The 21,555-nt window shown below is 52.6% G+C and overlaps 1 protein-coding gene across 1 annotated transcript in view; it reads left to right on the plus strand.

The window, feature by feature from the left end:
- Positions 1–406: 406 nt before the first annotated feature.
- Positions 407–21,555, plus strand: part of LOC135875528 (cytochrome P450 2D17-like) — a 30,481-nt gene continuing 9,332 nt past the window's right edge. Inside the window, exons 1-5 of the mRNA XM_065400402.1 lie at positions 407–619; positions 13,385–13,556; positions 14,873–15,025; positions 15,800–15,960; positions 16,088–16,261. Of these exons, the coding sequence (XP_065256474.1) occupies positions 407–619; positions 13,385–13,556; positions 14,873–15,025; positions 15,800–15,960; positions 16,088–16,261 (873 nt within the window). The remainder of the gene's footprint in view (positions 620–13,384; positions 13,557–14,872; positions 15,026–15,799; positions 15,961–16,087; positions 16,262–21,555) is intronic.

Genomic DNA, 21,555 nt, shown 5'->3' on the forward strand with positions numbered 1-21,555 from the left:
TTTTTAATTTATAAGGGGGGGTCGCACTCAGAGGCTTGCTATGTGAAAGGGGTCACCAGTACAAAAGTTTGAGAACCACTGTGTTACATACCACAGATGCTGGAAATGGAGTTATGCCCTTTCCCTTTTGCAAGGGCTGGGCCACCCTTCCTTACCACTCCCCTGCGAGTTTGTATTATCTAGGCAGAGGAGGGGCTACAGAGAAATTCTGGCCAGGCAGCTCCAAGCTGTGACATTATCAAGAGAGGGACGGATGTCTGAGAAATAAACAGAGAGAGAGAGAAGGGGAACAGGTGGAGGAAACTAGGGAGACAGAAATAGCAAAGAGTGAGAGAACAGGAGCAGGAAAAAGAGGCAGGGGTGAGAGTTAAAAACACGTGGAGGGGAGGCAAAGGGGAGAGAGATCATGGAGCTTCTCCTGTGGCTCTGGTCCCAGCTTCGATCCTGCGGGAACAACCTCCCAGCACTGGGCATAGCCCTCACAGTCTTCGCTCTGCTATTTGATTTCCTGAAGCGCAGGAAGAGCTGGAGTCGCTACCCACCAGGGCCGACCTCTCTGCCTTTCATTGGGACCATGCTGCAGATCGATTTCCACAACCCGAACCGCTCCTTTACCCAGGTCAGTGCCAGAGGGGCTGGAGAGCACAGCTAAGGTGACCAGATAGCAAGTGTGAAAAACTGGGACGGGGTGGGGGGTAATTGGTGTCTATATAAGACAAAACCCTGGATATCAGAATTGTCCCTATAAAATCGGGACATCCGGTCACCCTGAGCACAGTGTGCTGGGGAACAGAGCTGGTGCGGGCTGGTGGTTCCTTAATCCAGCAGGTGTGGGCTGGAGGGGTTATTTTACATGCTGGAGCATGTCAGTAGCAGTCAGTCCACTAGGGGAGGAGGGGCTCTAACGCTCTCTGGGTATGTCTACACTACGAGAGTAGTTCGATTTTAGTTAAATCGAATATGTGGAATCGATATTACAAAGTCGAACGTGTGTGTCCACACTAAGGACAGTAATTCGACTTTGTCAGTCCACACTAACGGGGCAAGCGTCGACATTGGAAGCGGTGCACTGTGGGCAGCTATCCCACAGTTCCCGCAGTCCCCGCTGCCCATTGGAATTCTGGGTCGAGCCGCCATTGCCTTCTGGGTAAAAAAATGTGTCGAGGGTGGTTTTGGGTAACTGTCGTCATCCAACCGTCACTCCCGCCCTCCCTCCCTGAAAGCGCCGGCGGGAAATCAGTTCGCGCACTTTTCTGGTCAGTGACAGCGCGGACGCCACAGCACTGCGAGCATGGATCCCGCTGCGACCATCGCTGCAGTTGTGGCCGTTGTCAACACATCGCAGCTCATCATCGACCTTTCACTGAGGCAGATAGAGAGAAATCAGGCGAGGAGGCTACGGCACCGGGGTGAGGACCTGAACTCCGAGAGTAGCACACGCCTGTCTGAAACCACGACACCCAGTGCCGAGGACATCACGGTGGCAATGGGTCTTGTGGATACTGTGGAACGGCGATTCTGGGCCCGTGAAACAAGCACGGACTGGTGGGACCGCATAGTGCTTCAGGTCTGGGATGAATCCCAGTGGCTGCGAAACTTTCGCATGCGGAAGGGGACTTTCCTCGAACTTTGTGAGTTGCTGTCCCCTGCCCTGAAGCGCAAGGACACCCGGATGCGAGCAGCCCTGACTGTCCAGAAGCGAGTGGCCATAGCCCTCTGGAAGCTTGCAACGCCGGACAGCTACCGGTCAGTCGCGAACCAGTTTGGCGTGGGCAAATCTACCGTTGGGGTTGTTGTCATGCAAGTAGCCAAGGCAATCGTGAAGGTACTGCTGTCAAAGGTAGTGACCCTGGGAAACGCGCAGGCCATCATAGATGGCTTCGCCGCGATGGGATTCCCAAACTGCGGTGGGGCTATAGATGGGACTCACATCCCTATCCTGGGACCGGAGCACCAGGCCAGCCAGTACATCAACCGAAAGGGCTACTTTTCAATGGTGCTGCAAGCACTGGTGGACCATAAGGGACGTTTTACTAACATCAACGTTGGATGGCCGGGCAAGGTTCATGACGCTCGCGTGTTCAGGAACTCTGGTCTGTTTAGACGGATGCAGGAAGGTATTTACTTCCCGGACCACAAAATAACTCTTGGGGATGTGGAGATGCCTACAGTGATCCTCGGGGACCCAGCATACCCGCTAATGCCCTGGCTCATGAAGCCCTATACTGGCGCCCTGGACACAGAAAAAGAACTGTTCAACTACCGGCTCAGCAAGTGCAGAATGGTGGTGGAGTGTGCTTTTGGCCATCTCAAGGAGAGCTGGAGAAGCTTACTGACTCGCTGTGATCTCAGCGAAACCAATATCCCCATTGTTATTGCAGCTTGCTGTGTGCTCCACAATCTCTGTGAGAGCAAGGGGGAGACCTTTATGGTGGGGTGGGAGGTTGAGGCAAATCGCCTGGCTGCTGATTACTCCCAGCCAGACAGCCGGGAGATTAGAAGAGCCCAGCGGGACGCACTGTGCATCCGGGAGGCTTTGAAAGACAGTTTCCAGACTGAGCAGGGTCACCAGTGAATTTTAAGTTTGTGGACTCAGAACCTGAATTTGCCACCGTTTCTTTACCCAGTTACCGTTGACTATCCTCTCCAGTTACATACCCCCTTCACCCCCTTCCCAAAAAATAAAATCTGTTCTGTTTTGATAATGAACACCGTTGTCTTTATTACTGTTTTCGCGGGAATGTTTTAAACCTGGGACGCAGACTGTGGCGGGGTGCGGGTTTAGTGTTGTGATGCAAATGATGCTTCTAAACTCCAGGAATGACGGGTTCCGCAGTGGTGGACTGGTTGTTTCAACAGAGCCTGCCAGCCCTCCTGGGCGGGACAGCGTGTATGTGTCGGCTATGTGACTGTCTGGCAGGGGAAGGAGGGTTACAGCTCCCCTGCTGCGGGGCTCTGTGATGCATTAGATCTGTAACTGCCCTCCCCCTCCACAAAGTCACAGAGCAACACCCCCCCCCCCCAGAACATGAAAACCACCTCCCAGATTGAACAGGGTCACTAGTCACTGCACTGGGTATGTGTCCTGATCCTGGACCTGACCCCGCCTCTGTACCCTGGTAAAGGTGACTGTCCTGTCCAATTACCATGCCCCTTCCCCTCGTTCAGACAGACTCTCCTCCAAAATAAAATCATGGAAACAGTAATTAACAGAAATGAATATTTTATTATGAACCAGACATGAAACGTGGGGGTTGAAACTTGCATGGGGGCTTCTGTGAGGTGTGTAGGAAAGGACTTTTAAAATTTTGGGGAATGAGAGCCTTCTAGTGCTAGAGCAGTCTGCAGGGGTTGACTGAAAGTTTTAACGGCCCTTGCCGCCCCTCCTTCTTTGTACTTTGGGTGAGGGGGGTGTGGGACTTGGTGGCGGGGGAGGGCGGTTAGAGATAGACTGCAGCGGGGCTCTGTCCTCCTGCCTCTGGTCTTGCAGAACATCCACAAGGCGCCGGAGCGTGTCCGTTTGCTCCCTCAGAAGTCCAAGCAGCTTTTCAGTAGCCTGCTGGTCCTCCTGACGCCACCTCTCCTCCCGTTCCATGACTGCTCGGTGCATTTGGGACAAGTTCTCCCTCCACTGTGTCTGCTGGGCTGCCTGGGCTCGGGAGCAGCTCATTAGTTCTGAGAACATGTCCTCCCGCGTCTTCTTCTTCCTCCTCCTAATCTGCGCTAGCCTCTGGGAGTGTGCTGACAGGCTGGGTTGGGAGACAGTCGCAGATGTGTCTGTGTGAATGGGAAAAATGGAATGAATTCCTGAGACAGATAAATGAAGTTGTGTACAAAGAACCTAGTCTTTCTCTGTGAACAAGACCATGCACTGCACCTCTCACATGCGCACTCAGGACAAGGTCGAATTTTCGGCCCTCGCCTTCAGTGCCTGGGGTCCTGCAGTGGTCTTGCAGTTATCTGAGAAGAGTGGCAGGACACCTGAACTTCTGTAGCGTGCAATCATGGTAAGCCGTAGACTTCTGGCTGCTTAAAACTGTACTAGTAGCACTGGCCTCCTTTCACATTGAAAGCAATGCCAGTCTCTGCTGCCAGCAATCGGGACAGCATGAACTATGCCCCTGTCCCACCCCCTCGCGGCTGTTCCAGGGAAAGATCCCTGTATGCTGCCCCTCTCCCTCCACCGCGTGGCTGTAAAGCAGTCCCAATACTAACATTCCCCTCCCTAATTCAAAGCAGGGCGTAATGAGCGACATCACCCTGCTGAGGATCTCGGACTCCCAGAGGGAAAGGATGTTTCGAGAAAGCCTTCAGAAACCAGGGCCGTTTGCCGCTATGCTCTGCAGGGCAATGATACCAGAGTATCTGATGGTGTCGTGGCGCGGTAACGTGTCCTACCACGGAGGGCCCAATAAGATCGCCCTACCCAGGAACCTGATGAACAGGCTGGAAATGTACCTTCATGAGACCTACGAGGAGTTCTCCTATGAGGATTTCGCCTCCATCCCCGGCCATATTGACCGGATTTTCGCGTAGGTGCACTGGGACTAAAGAGTGGAGCGTCTTGGGCAGCATAATCATGAGTTACCGGACATTGTAAAAAATTTTTTAAATACTTGGGACTAAATTGTGAAGAGCCTAAGGCAGACAAATCATGAAAAACCCTTTGTTACTATTGTAAATATTCCAGTTTTTTTGCAGATAATTGTTTACATATTTAAGCACTTTAAGAAACAGCCATTGTTAATATTATAAATATTTCAGTTCTTGTAAAAATAAATGTTTAGATATTTAAAGCACTTACTGCTTGATCCTTCCCCTGATTCTGTCTCCGGGGTAAGGGATGGGGACGGTTGGTAGGGGATCTCGGTAAGGGTGATGAAGAGATCCTGGCTGTCGGGGAAATCAGCGGTGCCAGCGCTGTCGACTGCCTCTTCCTCCTCATCTCCTTCTTCATCTTCCCCGTCCGCTAACATGTCCGACGAGGAACCTGCCGCGGACAATATCCCATCCTCAGAGTCCACGGTCAGTGGTGGGGTAGTGGTGGCGGCCGCACCTAGGATGGAATGCAGTGCCTCGTAGAAACGGGATGTGTGGGGATGGGATCCGGAGCGTCCGTTTGCCTCTTTGGTTTTTTGGTAGCCTTGTCTCAGCTCCTTGATTTTCACGCGGCACTGCGTTGCATCCCGGCTGTATCCTCTCTCTGCCATGGCTTTAGAGATCTTCTCGTAGATCTTTGCATTCCGTCTTTTGGAGCGCAGCTCTGAAAGCACGGACTCATCGCCCCACACAGCGATCAGATCCAAGACTTCCCAATCAGTCCATGCTGGGGCCCTCTTTCTATTCTGAGATTGCATGGCCATCTCTGCTGGAGAGCTCTGCATCGTTGCCAGTGCTGCTGAGCTCGCCACGCTGTCCAAACAGGGAATGAGATTCAAACTGCCCAGACAGGAAAAGGAATTCAAATTTTCCCGGGCCTTTTCCTGTGTGGCTGGTCAGAGCATCCGAGCTCGGACTGCTGTCCAGAGCGTCAACAGAGTGGTGCACTGTGGGATAGCTCCCGGAGCTATTGCCGTCGATTTCCATCCACACCTAGCCTAATTCGATATGGCCATTTCGAATTTAGCGCTACTCCTCTCGTTTTGGAGGAGTACAGAAGTCGAATTTAAGAGAGCTCTATGTCGAACTAAATAGCTTCGTGGTGTGGACGGGTGCAGGGTTAATTCGATGTAACGGCGCTAAATTCGACATAAAAGCCTAGTGTAGACCAGGCCTCTGATTACAGCAGAACCTCAAAGATAGGAACATCAGAGTGGTGGACTTACCGGTCAACCGGACACCCTCTGGAACCGGAAGTCCTCAATAAATCAGACAGGCAGCAGCGCAGAACAACAACAACAAAAAATACCCCCGCAAATACCGTTCTGCCTGGGGCTCAGGGCTTCAGCCAAGGGGGTTGAGGCCGCAGCCGCAGGGTGAGGGAATCAGGGCTGGGGGGACTCGGGGCTTCTGACCCTCGGGAGCAGCGGGGCTCAGAGCTTTAGGGGCGGGAGGGATGGGGCTCCTAGCTTCAGCCCCGGGTAGGGCGCCGGGGCTCAGGGCTTTAGCTAGCAGGGGAGCACCCCAGCGCTCCCACTGTAGCTAAAGTCCCAAGTCCTGGCGCCGCTCGCTGAAGCTGGGAACGGAGCCGAGGGGAGCCCCGGCACCCCCCGCGGGCCAGGGCAGGCGCAGAGACGCGGGGCTGAAGCCCCTCCCCCTCGGTCTAAAGCCCTGAGCCCTGGCGCTCCTGCTGGGCAGAAGCCCTGAGCGCTCCGCCCCGGGTCAGAAGCTTCCGACTCTCCCGCCCCCGCTCTGACTCCCCCCCCCCCCCCTGGGGCTGCAGCCCCAACCCTCCCCCCACCCCGCTGATGTCCCTAACCTCCTCTTCAGAGTTACAGACGGACACCTGAGGTGTCCCTAACTGCGAGGTTCTCCTGTATCTGCTGTGGCTTTGCTCTGGCTCTAGAATCCAGAGGGCAACATTCCACTCCCAAGTCCAGTAGAATTCTCTGCACATGTTGTGATAGCGCTGGAGGAGAGTGACACTCTCTCTCGCTCTCTCTCTCTCTTTACCTTCGCCCTGTAATTTCAGTTGGAGACATTGTAGTGTGCTGGGATGTTGCACAATATTAGCACCGTTAAACTGCTGCTGCATTCCACCTCAGAGATGGCTGCACTTCAGTGGTGGGTGAACTGGTCCTTTTATGTACCATTTATAGCCTCTGGGATGAAAAGGGCTAGTGAAAGATTTATTGTATATGAAAATTCATTTGTCTCTGCTCAGATCCATTAATTCAAAAGTTTCTCTGGTTTGGGGATGTGGATGCATAGACGACAGCTTCCTTGTAGAAATGATTAAGAGTCTCAGCAAAAGTGAACAAAACCATCATCTCCAGGATATGCTTTTATGTAATCTCCAGGAAACTTTAGGATGTGCTTGCTGGCTGTGTCTGCCCTAACAAGAGCACATACAACCCCTGCAGGGTTAGTTGTTTCAAGTGAATTCTTTTTCCTGTCTGGGAAACTATAGATGTAGCTGTGACGGGTTAGATCACAGAACCCCCCTTGGGAGCTGCCACCTGATGTGCCAAGACTACCTCTGCTCCTGCTTTCCTGCCCTGTCAGCTTAGGACTCCAGTGCCCTGACTGGTTTGAGCCAGACTTGCTAGCCTGCTGCAAACCCAGACCCAGGTCTGAATCACGTCCCCTAACAGCTGTAGGCTTACCTGAAAGCAGCTAACAGACGTGTTCTTATCTTTAACACTCAGATGCCCAACTCCCAATTGGGTCTAAACCCAAATAAATCCGTTTTACCCTGTATAAATCATAAACTCCTTCTGAGACCCTTTTCCAGTCCCCTTAATACATTACTTTCAAGTGGCAGGCCCCTGCCTTCACTTCACTCTGGTGTGGGACAATGTTCCCTCTAATTTTTCCCATCCATGTGCGGAATGAATTTTGTTATGTGCACCAACATGGAGGCGATGTGTGGCAGGGGTGGGGCCGAAGGGTTCGGAGTGTGGGAGGGGGCTTAGGGCTGGGGTGCAGGGGGTGAGGGCTCTGACTGGGGGAGTGGGCTCTGGGATGGAGGCGGGGATGAGGGGTTCAGGGTGTGGGAGGGGGCTCGGGGCTGGGGCAGTGGGTTGGGGTGCAGGGTGGTGAGGGCTCCAACTGGGGCTGGGGATGAGGTGTTTGGGGTGCAGGTTGCCCCAGAGCTGAAGTGGGGAGAAAGGACTCCCCCCAGTCTTCTCCCTGCCACAGCAGATCCAGGACTGGGGCCAGGGGAGTGGTGCCTCTCTCCGCCACAGCAGCTCTGGGGCTGGAGCCATGGGAGAAATGCCTCTCTCCGCCCCAGCCCCTGGGCTGGCGGAGTCCTCTCTCCCTGCCGCAGCCCCGGAGCTGGGAGGGTGTGATGGGTTGGATCACAGAAACCCCCTTGGGAGCTGCCACCCAATGTGCCAAGACTACTTCTATCCCTGTTTTCCCTGCCAGCTCAGGACCCCAGCACCCTGTCTTGCTGAGCCAGACACTTCTGTCTGCTCCAACACAGACCCAGGGTCTGAACCACGTGCCCCAAAGCTGCAGGTTTACTTGAAAACAGCTCACAGAAGTGTGCTTGTCTTTAGCACTCAGATGCCCAACTCCCAAATAAATCCGTTTTACCCTGCATAAAGCTTATGCAGGGTAAACTCATAAATTGTTTGCTCTCTATAACACTGATAGAGAGATATGCACAGTTGTTTGCTCCCCCAGGTATTAATACATACTCTGAGTTAATTAATAAGTAAAAAGTGATTTTATTAAATACAGAAAGTAGGATTTAAGTGGTTCCAAGTAGTACCAGACAGAACAAAGTAAGTCACCAAGCAAAATAAAATAAAACATGCAAATCTATGTCTAATCAAACTGAATACAGATAATCTCACCCTCAGAGATGCTTCAGTAAGTTTTTTCCCCAGACTGGACACCTTCCAGGCCTGGGCACAATTCTTTCCCCTGGTACAGCTCCTGTTCCAGCTCAGGTGGTAGCTAGGGGATTCCTCATGATGGCTCTCCTCTTTGTTCTGTTCCACCCATTTATTTATCTTTTGCATAAGGCGGGAATCCTTTGTCCCTCTGGACTCCCTCTCCCCCCCAATGGAAAAGCACTAGGTTAAAAATGGATACCAGTTTAGGTGACATGATCACATGTCACTGTAAGACCCCAAGCCTTCATTCCTCCCAGCCTGACTCACAGGAAGGCTTGCCTGCAAACAGAGCCGTCCACAGTCAATTGTCCTGGTTGATGGAAGTCATCAAGATTCCAAACCACCATTAATGGCCCACACTTTGCATAATTACAATAGGCCCTCAGAGTTATATTTCATATTTCTAGTTTCAGATATAAGAGTGATACATTTATACAAATAGGATGACCACACTCAGTAGATTATAAGCTTTGTAATGATACCTTACAAGAGACCTTTTGCATGAAGCATATAAAATCATATAGAGTGCAACATCACAGTAGCTTGTGGCAACTAAATCATATTATATTTTGTGATTTGCCAAACTCCAAAGACCCCTTTTCTAGGCTGGTACCTTTCAACACTCCAGTCACAGGGAAACTGGGTCTGGTTCTTGTTTTCACCATGCAGTAGAAAGACCTTTTGAGTTTCCAGATCAAATTGGATGATGACAATGCTAGCAACAACACTTTTGACCTGTAGCTGCTTTTAACTCCACATTTTTAGTAACAACATATTATTCCCTTTTCTGTCCCTATTTCCATTTCACACAATTTCATTTTGCTTTTTTGCATTTCTGACAGAACGGAAACGAAAACTGCTCCTTTTACTTACAGAATCATGGAAATCAAAGATAGAAATGGTCTATTCTTATCCACCCCTCTACCTTCTAGTGGTATGCCCCTGAGGGCTTTATCCAGTTTTAATGACCAGCAATGAGGCTTTCATCACTTCTCCAAAGAAACTTCCCCAGACTGATACAACTCTCGCTGAGGATTTGTTTCTTGATGTCCAGAGTAAATTTTCCTTTATTTAGACTCATTCCATTACTCCTTCATCCAACCCTAAACAATTTCCCTCCATCCTTTGCATTTGAACCTTTCAAAGACTTGCAGGCAGCAATCAGTCTCCCACCTTAGATATTTGACCAGTCTATATATTTAGATCATTTTATCTTTCCTCATGAATCAGCCCATCCAGCTGCCTAATCTCTTTTGTGGCTTTTCTCTGAATTCTCCCCATTTTAATCAGTATCTTTCTGGTAATGAGGTGAATGCCTGGAATGCTAGGCACTGTTACAGATGCAGGTTTGCATGGGCAGCAGGTATAATAGGCCAGGAAAGGCAAAAACCTCCCCTGGTGCAGCCACCGCCGACCCTGCCACCGGACACCTGGGCTGTGGTGGCCTCACCTCTTCCCCTCCCTGCTGGGAATGGGCTTCTGCGGGAAGTTTTTGCTACTTTATTATGCGCCATACAGGTTCCTGGGTAGCTGAGGAGGCGGTATCTGCTACTCAGCATCCCGAGTTCCTTGGACTCCCCAGAGACATTACTGATGAACCCGGGAAGCGGAGTAGCAGATACCGCCCTCCTCAGCCGCCCGGGAACCTGCATGGCGCATATAAAAGCTCGGCATTCTCCGCCTGGCTGCTCCTCTCCAGCACTCTCCACCCCCTCTCTGGAGGTCCCCACTGCCACTCACCTGTTCCTCCTCTCATCGCTGCTTGCCCCCCCCGCCACCACTCGCTGGTCCCTCCCCCCCCTGCTTGACCCGCACACGGTGAGGGGCAGCAGGGGGGCCGACCAGGAAGGGGAGGAGAGATGCATGCAGCGAGCAGTGAGGGGGAAAAGCAGGGGAGGGTGGGGGAGGAGGGACCAGTGAGCAGCGGTAGGGCGGGGGTTGAGCGGGAAGGGGGAAGGAGAGGAGGGTTGCACTTGGTGAGCAGGGATGGGGCTGAGTGGTGGGGGAGGAGGGATGACAGCAGGGAGGGCCGAGCAGGAAAAGGGGGAGGACAGAGCAGCGGCGTGGGAGCCGAGCAAGGGAGGTGGTGGAGCCTGGGGTGGAGCGGGGTTGGAGTGTGGATGGGGCCGTGGGCGGAAAAGGTGGGATGGGGAGCTAGCCTCCGGCCGATCTAACATTTTTGTCTGGCCCGCCAGGCTCTTTGGCTGCCCCCTCAAGAGCTCCGGGCCACTAAAACTCCCACAGCGCAGCGGGGTGCTCAGGCAGGCAGCCTGCCTGCCGTGGCCCCACACCGCTCCCAGAAACAGACGGCTGCTGCTGGCATGTCTCTGTGCGCCACTGGCGGGGGTGGGAGGCGGCTCTGCGCGCTGCCCCCACCGCCAGCACCATCCTCACAGCTCCCATTGGTTGGTTTCCAGCCAATGGGAGCTGCGGGGGCGGTGCTTGCAGGCACAGACAGCACACGGAGACCCACTGACCCTTCCCCCCAAGGGGCGCACAGAGACGTGCCAGCAGCAGCCGGCTGCAGTCGCTTCCGGGAGCGGTGTGGGGCCACGGCATGCAGGCGGCCTGCCTGAGCCCTTCTGGGCGCCACCTGCTGGGAGTCGCCTGTTGTAAGCACCTCTCGGCCAGACCCTGCCCCTCGCACCCCCCTCCCACACCCCAACCCACCTGCAGCGGCGGGAGCTCTGAGCCCTTTAAATCCCAGCCCCAGCCCGGCCACTGGGGCTGCGGGCGGGATTTAAAGGGCTCTGGGCTCCCCACAGCAGCAGGAGCTCCGAGCCCGCCCCCAGCCCGGGCGCCGAGCTGCAGGCGGGATTTAAAGGTCTTTGGGCTTCCCGCAGCGGCGGGGAGCCCAGAGCCCTTTAAATCCCCACCGCGGAAGCTGGTGTGGTCTGTTACGGCGTACTGGCTCTTGCTGGTACGCCGTATCATACTATACTGGCTTACTTTCACCTCTGAATGCAGCCCTCTGCCCCCAAAATTATGCCCATGTTAAAAAGTGGGCAGGCCTGGCCCTCCCAATTTTAAAACTGGGGGGCCATGGCTCCCTGCCCCCTCCCCCTACCCCCGTCGTTCTGGCACCCCTGCTCTTGGATCACTATAACAGACTTACCATGGAGTCACAGACAGTCCCCTTAGACTCTCCAGTCTATCTTGCCACCCAGACAAACTGGACTTAGTGATAAATGGTCACCAAAAATCACACCACATTCAGGTTGCTCCCAGTCCCAAGAGACCAGTCACTTACCCCAGATCAGTTGGTACCCTAGATCTTACACCAAAGACAACGCCTGTAGCCAATCCTGTAATAAATGACCAAAGGTTTGTTAACTAGGAAAAAGAAATAACAGAGTTATTTGCAGGTTCAAGCAAGCAAACGTATACACACAAATGAGTTATCATCTAAATCCTAAGAGTGACCGAGTTGCAGTGATCTGTCTATTCAAAGTGTCTTTCAGGGTGGATCCAGCAGGCAGCCCTGGGGAACTCTCGCCCTGTCAGAGTTCAGACAGCCAAACAGATGGAAAATTTTCCTGTGACTTTGTTTTATTTCCTTCATTCAGCTTCCAAGTCCACAGGACAAGCTTCCTTGCACATGGCATTTCCAAGGTGGGATAGGCCCATTAGCCAATCCTTTGTTTGCAATATTCCTTGATGACCCAGCTGATTTTGATAGTCCTTCTGGATGGGGTGGTAGAGAATTCCTGTGCCTGTGTTCACAAGTTCAGAGCAGGGGTGAACAGGGGTGGCTCCAGGCACCAGCGCACCAAGCGCATGCCTGGGGCAGCAAGCCGCGGGGGGCGGCCTGCCGGTCGCTGTGGGGGCGGCAGTCAGGGAACCTTCGGCGGCGTGCCTGCGGGAGGTCCGCCGGTCCTGAGATTTCGGCGGCGGGTACGCCGAAGCCGTGGGACTGGGGACCTCCCGCAGGCGCACCGCCGAAAGCCGCCTGACTGCCGTGCCTGGAGCCACCCCTGTTTAGAGCAGACATTTGCAAAGTTATAAAGCAAAACTTACATATTTTCTTATGGCGCGGAACACAGACATTGCAAGTGAGATTAATGCCTGCAGCAACTTACAAGCATTTCATAGTCTAAACACTAAATACATTCTTGTAAGACTAATACCTATTTTGAGCAAACTAACATATAGGTGAACTGGTCGGTCTCCAGCAATGAGTTTGTTAGTTCTTAGATAGTGCCTGCAGCCTGGGCAAGAGCTGGCACCTCGTTTGCCAGCATCACAGGAAATGCCCCCCCCCCAATCCCTTATGTCAGTAATTTTTATTTTGTATGTATCTGTAGCTAGCACTGCTATACCCTCTGTGATAATATCAGATTTCATAAACTAAGCAAGGTTGGGCCTGGTCAGTATTAGAATGGGATATCTCCTAGGCAAAGCCATGTGCTGCAGGAAGTGTTGTAGAAGGCTCTCTGTGTCGGTGGTTAAACCAGTGCCACACCATGGTTTTAAGGAACAATGTACGCTTGGGTCTGTTATATTTGAAGACACCAAAAGAGGTCCTGACCGCCGGTAGTCGTTAAAGACCCCGTGACACTTTCACAAGATCCCTGGCCAAATTTCAACTTGGTTAGTTATGTTCTGCTGACATAAACTCTTTCCGCAGCTTCAGCTGACAATGGTGGTATTCTTCACTCCTTGTGTAACTGGCTGTGTAGTGCTGCTGTGAGTTGTTCCACTCCAGAGGTGGCTGCACATCAGTGATTAGCTAACAAGCCCAATAGAGTGCTCTGAGATCCTTCGACGTTAGAGAGCGTACAGAAATGCAAGATGATATTTTTCAGGCTTGCTTTCCAGCAAATTTAAATGTCATCTGGCTTCCAACAATATATTTTTCCTTTTTCTTTTTTTGGCAGCTGAGTAAAAAATATGGAAATGTCTTTAGTCTCCAGAACTGCTGGAGTAATATGATAGTAGTGAATGGATTCAAAGCAGTAAAGGAAGCATTGGTCCAGAAATCAGAGGACTTTGCTGACCGACCATACTTTCCTATACATGAGCAGTTGGGTTATGGAGAGAACTCCGAAGGCAAGTACCTTGGAAACTAACATTGTTCTCTGGTAGTGTTGCAGGGGGACTGGCTTTATCATTTGAGCTTGTGGAGAGGTTGAAGGGGACTTAAGGAGTCAGGGTCGGCTCCAGGCACCAACGTAGCAAGCTGGTGCTTGGGGTGGCACATGGAAGGGGGCGGCACGTCCGGCTCTTTGGCGGCAATTCGGCGGTGGGTCCCTCGGTCCCTCTTGCGGGAAGGACCTGCCGCCGAATTGCCGCTGAAGAATGAAGCGGTGGAGGTCGAGTTGCGGCGAAAGTGCCGCAGATCGCGATCGCGGCTTTTTTTTTTTTTTCTTTTTTTAATTCGGCTGCTTGGGGCGGCAAAAACCCTGGAGCCGGCCCTGTAAGGAGTGAACTGCCTCCCTTTCTTGTCCCTCTGCTGATGTCACTTTTGCTGGAGTCTGCCCCTGACACTACCTCTCATGAGGAGGAAGTCAGGTTAGATGAAAATGGGGACTCTCCTTCCCAACTGCAGCGCTGCAACAACTACTAAGACGTGGCCAGTCTGAAATGTTCAGTAGAATGTACATGCTAATCAATACCGATTGGCTGCCATTGTCAGAACGGGCAGTTTCCTATCCCTCACCATATGTATGTACCTTCCTCGGCTTGTAAAAGAAATAACCTCCTTCTGAGGAACCTCCAGGACCCAAGAGTGAAAGTGGGGGAGGGTAGAAAGAAATGCAACCTAAAAGGAAGGCTTGTTGGGCTGGAATAATCTCGGGTTATCCCAAAGCACTTTCATAACAAAGATTAGAGCTGGAAAAATATCTGTAGAGTCACATATTCTCAACCTCGCCCTGGCCCATACTCTGGCCAATGCAGGGATGCTCCCTATAGTATGTTCTCCAGTGCTTTGTCCAATCCAATTTTAAATGACTTGTGATGGGGCATCCATTAATTCCTTTGAGAGACTATTGAGTAGTTTAGTAGATCTAATAATTGGGAAATGTTTTCTCACATCCAACCTGAAGCTCACTCCCTCAGAGTATAGCATGGCTTAGCTCCATTGACTACATCAAGTTATACCAGCTGCGGATCTGACCCTGAATTTCATCCCATTACTCCTAGCTATATCTTGGACCTCCCTGAATAATCCCTCTCCTTCTGCACTATGAAGGATGCAAAAATAGCTCCCATTAGTTGCCATTTGGTGAAGCTATACTTAGTTCCTTTTATCCTTCCTCACAAACCAGTCCCCCCAGGTCAGCCCTATTTTGTTGCTGTCCAGCGAATTTTGCATGGTGTGCTCCCAGAGGTTATTATGTCTCTTGTTTATTAATACTTTCCAGGGGTGGTGCTTGCAAGATATGGTCATGCCTGGAAGGTGCAAAGGAGATTTGCACTCTCCACCTTGAAGAACTTTGGGATGGGAAAGAAATCCCTGGAGCAGCGTATGACTGAGGAAGCTGGATTTCTATGCTCTGCATTCTGTTCTGAACAAGGTTTGTAGCATCAAGGGAGATGGGGCAGGGGATCAGTGTAACTCCCATAGATAAGGAAATGAAAGGATAAAATGACTGATTATGAAGGAAGGAATAACAACACAGTATCTCACATTTGTACGTAATGCCTTATAGCCAGAAGGATACTAAAGTGCTTTGGAGACCAGACACATAGTGATCATTCATCCAGCACTATCATAAAGCCACCTCTGGGGTCGAACCTGACAGCTATTTTAACATGACAGTTTGTGATGGGAAGTAAAAACAAACAAACAAAACCCAACATCTCCAATTGAATGTGCAAGGGGAATTTTAGGTTGGTAGAATGTAATTACCTCAGCTGGAATTTGGTGAAGGCATCAACACATAACACATTTCCAAAACATGCCATGAAGTCTTTAAGGACATCACTTTTATGCCTCAACTTAAAAACATCTGTAGCAGCATAGTAACATCTGTCTTTACACAGGAAGCATGGGTTCAGTACTGAGGCAAAGAGATGAGTACCACTGACTGAATCCGGAGCACAAACCTGAAATTCTTAAGTTTTCCATGGTGCTCTTTCTTCCAAGTATTGACCAGGCCCAACCCTGTTAGTATGTGAGACATCTTTAACTTCCCCAGGTTACATGAGCATGGACTTTAAACTGGTTTGTTCCATAAGCAGTCTTGAAATGTTAGAGGTTCTTGCTCAGTGTGTTCCATGCAGTGAGGGGCAGGCTACAATGATGTTGTGACTCCTAATGTCTTTGGTTGGTCCTGTATGTTTTTCAGGTCGTCCTTTTGATCCACATTTTCTTATAAACAACGCAGTTAGCAATGTGATCTGCTCCCTCATCTATGGTGAGCGCTTTGACTATGACAATAAGAAATTTCAGAGGATGCTGCATTTGATTGAACAGGCCTTGAACGAAGAAGCTGGATTCCTGCCCCAGGTAACACAGCACGTATGATTTGGTCGGTAAGAAGCTGCCATTTGATTGATCAGTAAGAATGTAGTTTAGTGATTCTTTTCTGGGAGCCATAGGGTGTGGTTTTCTCTCTCTCACTGTATTATCTTAGCTCCTTCTCGTAGTACCTTGGCTGCTGCGCATCCCTGGAGTGCCACAGAGCGTCTTCCGATCCCAAAAGGAGGTCGTGAACTTCACAGATGAGCTTGTGAAGGAGCACAGGACAACCTGGAATCCTACCCAAAAGAGAGACTTCACAGATGCTTTTCTACAAGAGCTAGAGAAGGTAGGAGAGGAAAGGCAGGTGTAGATCTCTTTGGCTCTATGAATATATTAGTGATGGGAACACTCCCTATTAGCTTCCCTTGTCCCTTGTTGTAAAGTTTACAAGTAAAATCTTATTGCTAATAGAACTGCTATGAACAGCTCCCTGTTCTATTTCTTCTGGTTTTCCCTTATCTAGTGAGTCTAATGAGTTCATGCTCAGAAATCAGCTGAAGAATAGCTGATACTTGGTATTTTAATATGTACTGATAAGGCACTTACAGCCTGAGGCAGTGTCCAGTGAAGTCAAAGGTGAGACTTCCATGCAGTGCCTTAACAAGGGCGAGGCGAGTGAGGCACTTGCCTCGGGCACACAAAGCGGGTGGGGGGGGGACGACGACACAGAAAGCGGTGGAGAGAAGAAAAAAAAAGCTGCTGGCACGGAGATATTTATAACCGGGGTGATCTCCCGCCCCGGCCCCACCTGCAGCCCACCCGCGCCTCCCCCGACCCCGACTTGCTTCCCTCCCCTCTTCCCAGCCCCAGAGCAGAGCAGCTCCATGCTACCTCCCTGCAGCAACTGCTGCCACAGGGTCCTAGTGCCCCCCATCTCCACTGCCAGGGCAGACTGACTGTGAGCCTGCCCTTCCCCCCTCAGACCCTTTCATTTTCCAATGGGACCCTCCACCAGCACAGCCCCTTCCCTCCTCCCCCCCACAGCCACCGCTCCTGCCCCATGCTGGGCAAGGAGGCAGCCCCATCCCTCACCCCCAGTGAAGCTACAGTCAGGAGCAACAGCAGGGGAGGAGGTGCACGCAGCACCCCCCGACACCCACCACGGGGGAGGTAAGGGAGATTTCTGTACCTGAGAGAGGCCCTAGGAGCACATGCAGTGACAGTGGTGGGGGTGAGTGTGCTGCTGGGGGTGGGGGTGGGAAAGGTGGGCTCCTCCCCCAGAGTTTGCTGCTGCCGGCAGGGAAAGGGCTGGGGGAGTCCTCCTCTCTGGCCCCTATCCCGGAGCAGCCTGCCTGCACCCCAAACACATCCCCTGCTCTGCCCCACCCCAGAGCCCACAAACCCAGCCAGAGCCCTCACCCCCCCGCACCCCTACCCTCTGCCTGAGCCCCCCAGCACCCCAAACACCTTATCCCCAGTCCCAGCCAGAGCCCTCATCCCCCCACACCCTGACCCTCTGCCCGAGCCCCTCCAGCACCCCAAACACCTTATCCCCAGTCCCAGCCAAAGCCCTCACCCCCACACCCCAACCCTCTGCCCCAGCCCTGAGCCCCTCCCACACCCCAAACCTCCCATTCCCAGCCCCAGACAGAGCCCTCACCCCTACTCTCGCCCTGAGCCCCTCCCACACTGCAAACCCCTCATCTGCAGCCACAACCCACTGCCCTCACCCCTGCACCCGATCCCTCTGCACCCCTCCCATCCCCAAACTCCCTCCCAGCAGGGCCGGCTCTAGGTTTTTTGCTGCCCCAAGCAAAAAAAATTTTGGCTGCCCCCCGGCCCAGCCTTGGGCTCCTCGCTGCACTCCCCTGCCGCCCCAGCCCTGGGCTCTCCCCCCCGACCCACACCCCCCTGCCGCCCCAGCCCTGGGCTCTCACCCCCCCACCCGTACCCCCCTGCCACCCCAGCCCTGGGCTCCCCCCTACCCCCCCACCATTGCCCCACACACACACCTCCTGCCGCCCCAGCCCTGGGCTCTCCCCCCCACCTGCACCCTCCATCCGCCGCAGCCCTGGGTCACTGGTAACTTGCTCCCAGGGCAGGTCATTCAGCAGGAATTTTAGATGTGCACAGAACACAGACAGGATTGGTTCCCATAAGGTTACAGAACTGCAGTAAAGTGGAACAATTTTCAGCTTGTGTGACTGGAGGATATCTGGATGCATATTATAAGACTCTCCTACATAAATGAGGAAAAGTTGAGGTGCCTTTATTATTCTTTTGTTCCACTCTTTCTTTCTATGGGGAATTTGCCAATGCAATATCACTGTCTTCCTTTTAAACAAACAAACAAACAAACAAACAAAAAGCAATGGCTGTTGAAAATAGCAATTCCAGTCCTAATAACCACTGGGAAGCATTTCTTGCTCAATTTTATCCTACTTTTTCTACAGCAAGTTACAGTGGATCAGTATATTTGATTTGGGAGAAATGAAGTAACAACTGCCCAAACTGAGCTTGAGCACTCCTGAATTTTGAGGTGTTCAAATCTGGAAGGCAGGTGCTGGAGGAGGCTGTGGCTCCGCAGGGGAGCACGGCAGCATGTATGCAGCAGCGTGTCTGGCGCTGCGCGAAGCCAGACACGCTGGTCTGAGTGGCACGGTAAGGGGGCTGGGGGGTTGGAGAAGGGGTAGGGGGTTCCATGGGGGCAGTCAAGGGACAGGGAGCGGGGGGTTGGATGGGGCGGAGGTTCGGGGGGAGCAGTCAGGCGCAGGGAGAAGGGGGCGTTAGATGGGTTGGGGGTTAGATGGGTCAGGGGTTCGGGGGACAGGCAGCAGTTGGACAGGCATGGGAGTCCCAGGGGTTTGTCAGGGGACAGGTAGGGGGTGGGGTCCTAGGGGGGAAGTTAGGGGGGTCTCAGGAGGGGGCAGTTGGGGACAAGGAGAAGGGAGGCTTAGATAGGGGGTGGGGTTCCGGGAGGGGGCAATCAGGGGACAAGGACCAGTGGGGCTTAGATAGGGGGTGGGGTCCTGGGGGGCAGTTGGGGCAGGGGTCCCAGGAGAGGGTGATCAGGGGACAAGGAGCAGCGGCGCTTAGATAGGGGGTGGGGTCCTGGAAGGGGGCAATCGGGGGACAAGGATCAGTGGGGCTTAGGGGGTGGGGTCCCAGGAGGGGGCAATCAGGGGACAAGGACCAGTGGGGCTTAGATAGGGGGTGGGATCCTGGGGGCAGTTGGGGCAGGGGGTGGTCAGGGGACGGTCAGGGGACAGGGAACAGGGGGGTTGGATGGGTTGGGGTTTCTGTGGGGGGCAGTCGGAGGGAGTGGATGGTGGCAGGGTGGGGCTACCCTCCCTCCCCATGAAGTGTCCTATTTTTTGAATGTTAAAATATGGTATCCCTACTCACAGTGCAGCTCTCCATTCATAGCAGGCTGCAGCATGAGGTCTCAGCTTCCTCACTCCCTCCCCCTCTTTCCTGTTGGTAGTGGCCAAGGGAATGATGGGAAATGTAGTTCTTTCCCTGCTCCAGGGCTGGCTCTATGGGCAGGGAGCTAACCAAGGAACTACAGCTCCCAGGGCCCCCTTGTTGGTTCTCAGCTCCCATGCTGGATCCCTGCCGCCCCTGCAAATGGGCTGCCCCAAGCACATACTTGCTTTGCTGGTGCCTAGAGCTGCCCCTGCCTCCCAGAGCCTGCACCCCAATCTCCTGACCCAGCCTAGGGCCTGCACCCCAGACCTCCTCCCTCACCCAAACTCCCTCCCAGAGCCTTGGGCGGGTGGTGGTGGGGGATTCTGGGCACCACTAAAATTTCTACAAACCTGCCATCCCTGATCCTGCCCTGCAAACCTGAACTCCCAGCATTCTCAGGACACATGCTGATCCCTAGTGGCCACTGCTGATATCCAGCACCTCCCTCCTCTCTTAACCTGTGAGTCCCTCTCTGGATTGGAATCAGGGCCGTCCTCAGCCATAGGCAGAATAGGCAGTCGCGTAGGGCACCGCTCTTCCTGGGGCACCACACACTCTGCCGGACAGATGGGAAGCAGTGGAGCATGTAAGAGCTGCGCTGGGTCCTAGAGAGAGCCGTATGCCTGCAACACAGTCTGAGGGAGGGGATTGGCTGCTGGGGTCTCTGGGAAGGGGTGGGGGAAGGAACTCACCTGTGATTGTGACTCTCTCCCCCGGCGTGAGGTGAGGCAGACTGGGTGGCTCTGGCAGTATCCTTTGTTGCCCCCCCCCATAATGTCCATTCTTCTCCCCCCCCCCACGGAGCACCCCTCTCTCCCTCCAGCAGGGCTGGGTTGGGTGAGGTGCTAGGGGAAGGGGGGGGGGCGTTGCGTGCTGAGGAATGAAAGTGAAACTAACTCACTTCCTTGGCAGCTAGCCAGGGTTGGAATGTCACAAACAGCTGGCTGAATTGGGGAAAGGGTGACCAGATGTGTGAAAAATCAGGACAGGGGGTTGGGGCAGGGTGACCAGATGTCCCACTTTTATAGGGACAGTCCCAATTTGGGTTTTTTCCCCCTTATACAGGCTCTTAACCCTCCACCCCCTGTCCTGATTTTTCACACTTGCTGTCTGGTCACCCTAGGTGGGGGGTAATTGGTGCATCTATAAGACAAAGCCCCAAATACCATGACTGGCCCTATAAAATCAGGACATCTGGTCACCCTAGCTGGGGAGCGCATCTCTCCCCCGGGCTGGCAGCGATCCATCTCATCCGGGGGGAGCTGCGCAGGGCGGGGGGAGCTGCGGTGGCTCCGTGGGTGCCCCGTCCCTGAGATCAGATGCTGGGCTAACTTCACCATGGTCCGTGGGGCTGGCGGTGGTGCCCAGTGGCGTGTGATCGGACCTGAGGGCTTGCTGCTGCTGTTACCACTCTGCACCCCAAGAGGTGGATTTTGGGGTCCTGCAGTTTTCCACCGATCTCCTCCTCTACTGCAGCTGTGGGACCAGCAGGCCGGGGGTGAGCCAAGCAGAAAAGCAGGACTGTGTTGCCATTTAGATTGTCATTTAACAACTTTGTTTGCCAAAAATGCTTGCTAACAATCCTGAATCCAATTTCAATATTTAAAAAAAAAAATCAATCTCTTTGCCAAAAACAGAAAAGTAAGTTGTTGACAATTATTTGTGACAGGTTTGGTTTGGGGCAGGGAGTGGGCCAGTTTTCATCAGAGAAACAAAAAATGTTGACTGGCTTTCCTATAGCCCTGTTACTGCTGACTAGAGCCCTCCAACAACTGGAATACGCTCATCTCCTTACTAGTGTCTAGAGTGACCATATGTTGTACTAAGATTCTTTTGCTTTTTTTCCCAGTGAGTCAGTATAGCTTTTGCCAGCCCAGAGGTTGGGCAGCCAATGACTTACGTTTTCACAATGTTTTGTCCAATTTTCATAAATAAATACATGGTTAATATGAGTTAAAAAGGCCAGGGACACTTCCTTGTGAAGAATCTGTGCAGCAGATCATGCTAGAGCTGTGAAAATGTCAGTTTTTGATGGAACTTTAGAGGCAGTGATTTATCATGTATTTCTGGCAGTGCTGCCAAATGTGCTGCTATTGCTCACGTCTTTCCAAAGAAAAATAAGGCACAATAGGACTTCTGTAACATTTCTGTGCTACCTTAATCTAGATGAGA

This window comes from Emys orbicularis, chromosome 1, assembly GCF_028017835.1.
Source record: "Emys orbicularis isolate rEmyOrb1 chromosome 1, rEmyOrb1.hap1, whole genome shotgun sequence".
Lineage (NCBI taxonomy): Eukaryota > Metazoa > Chordata > Testudines > Emydidae > Emys > Emys orbicularis.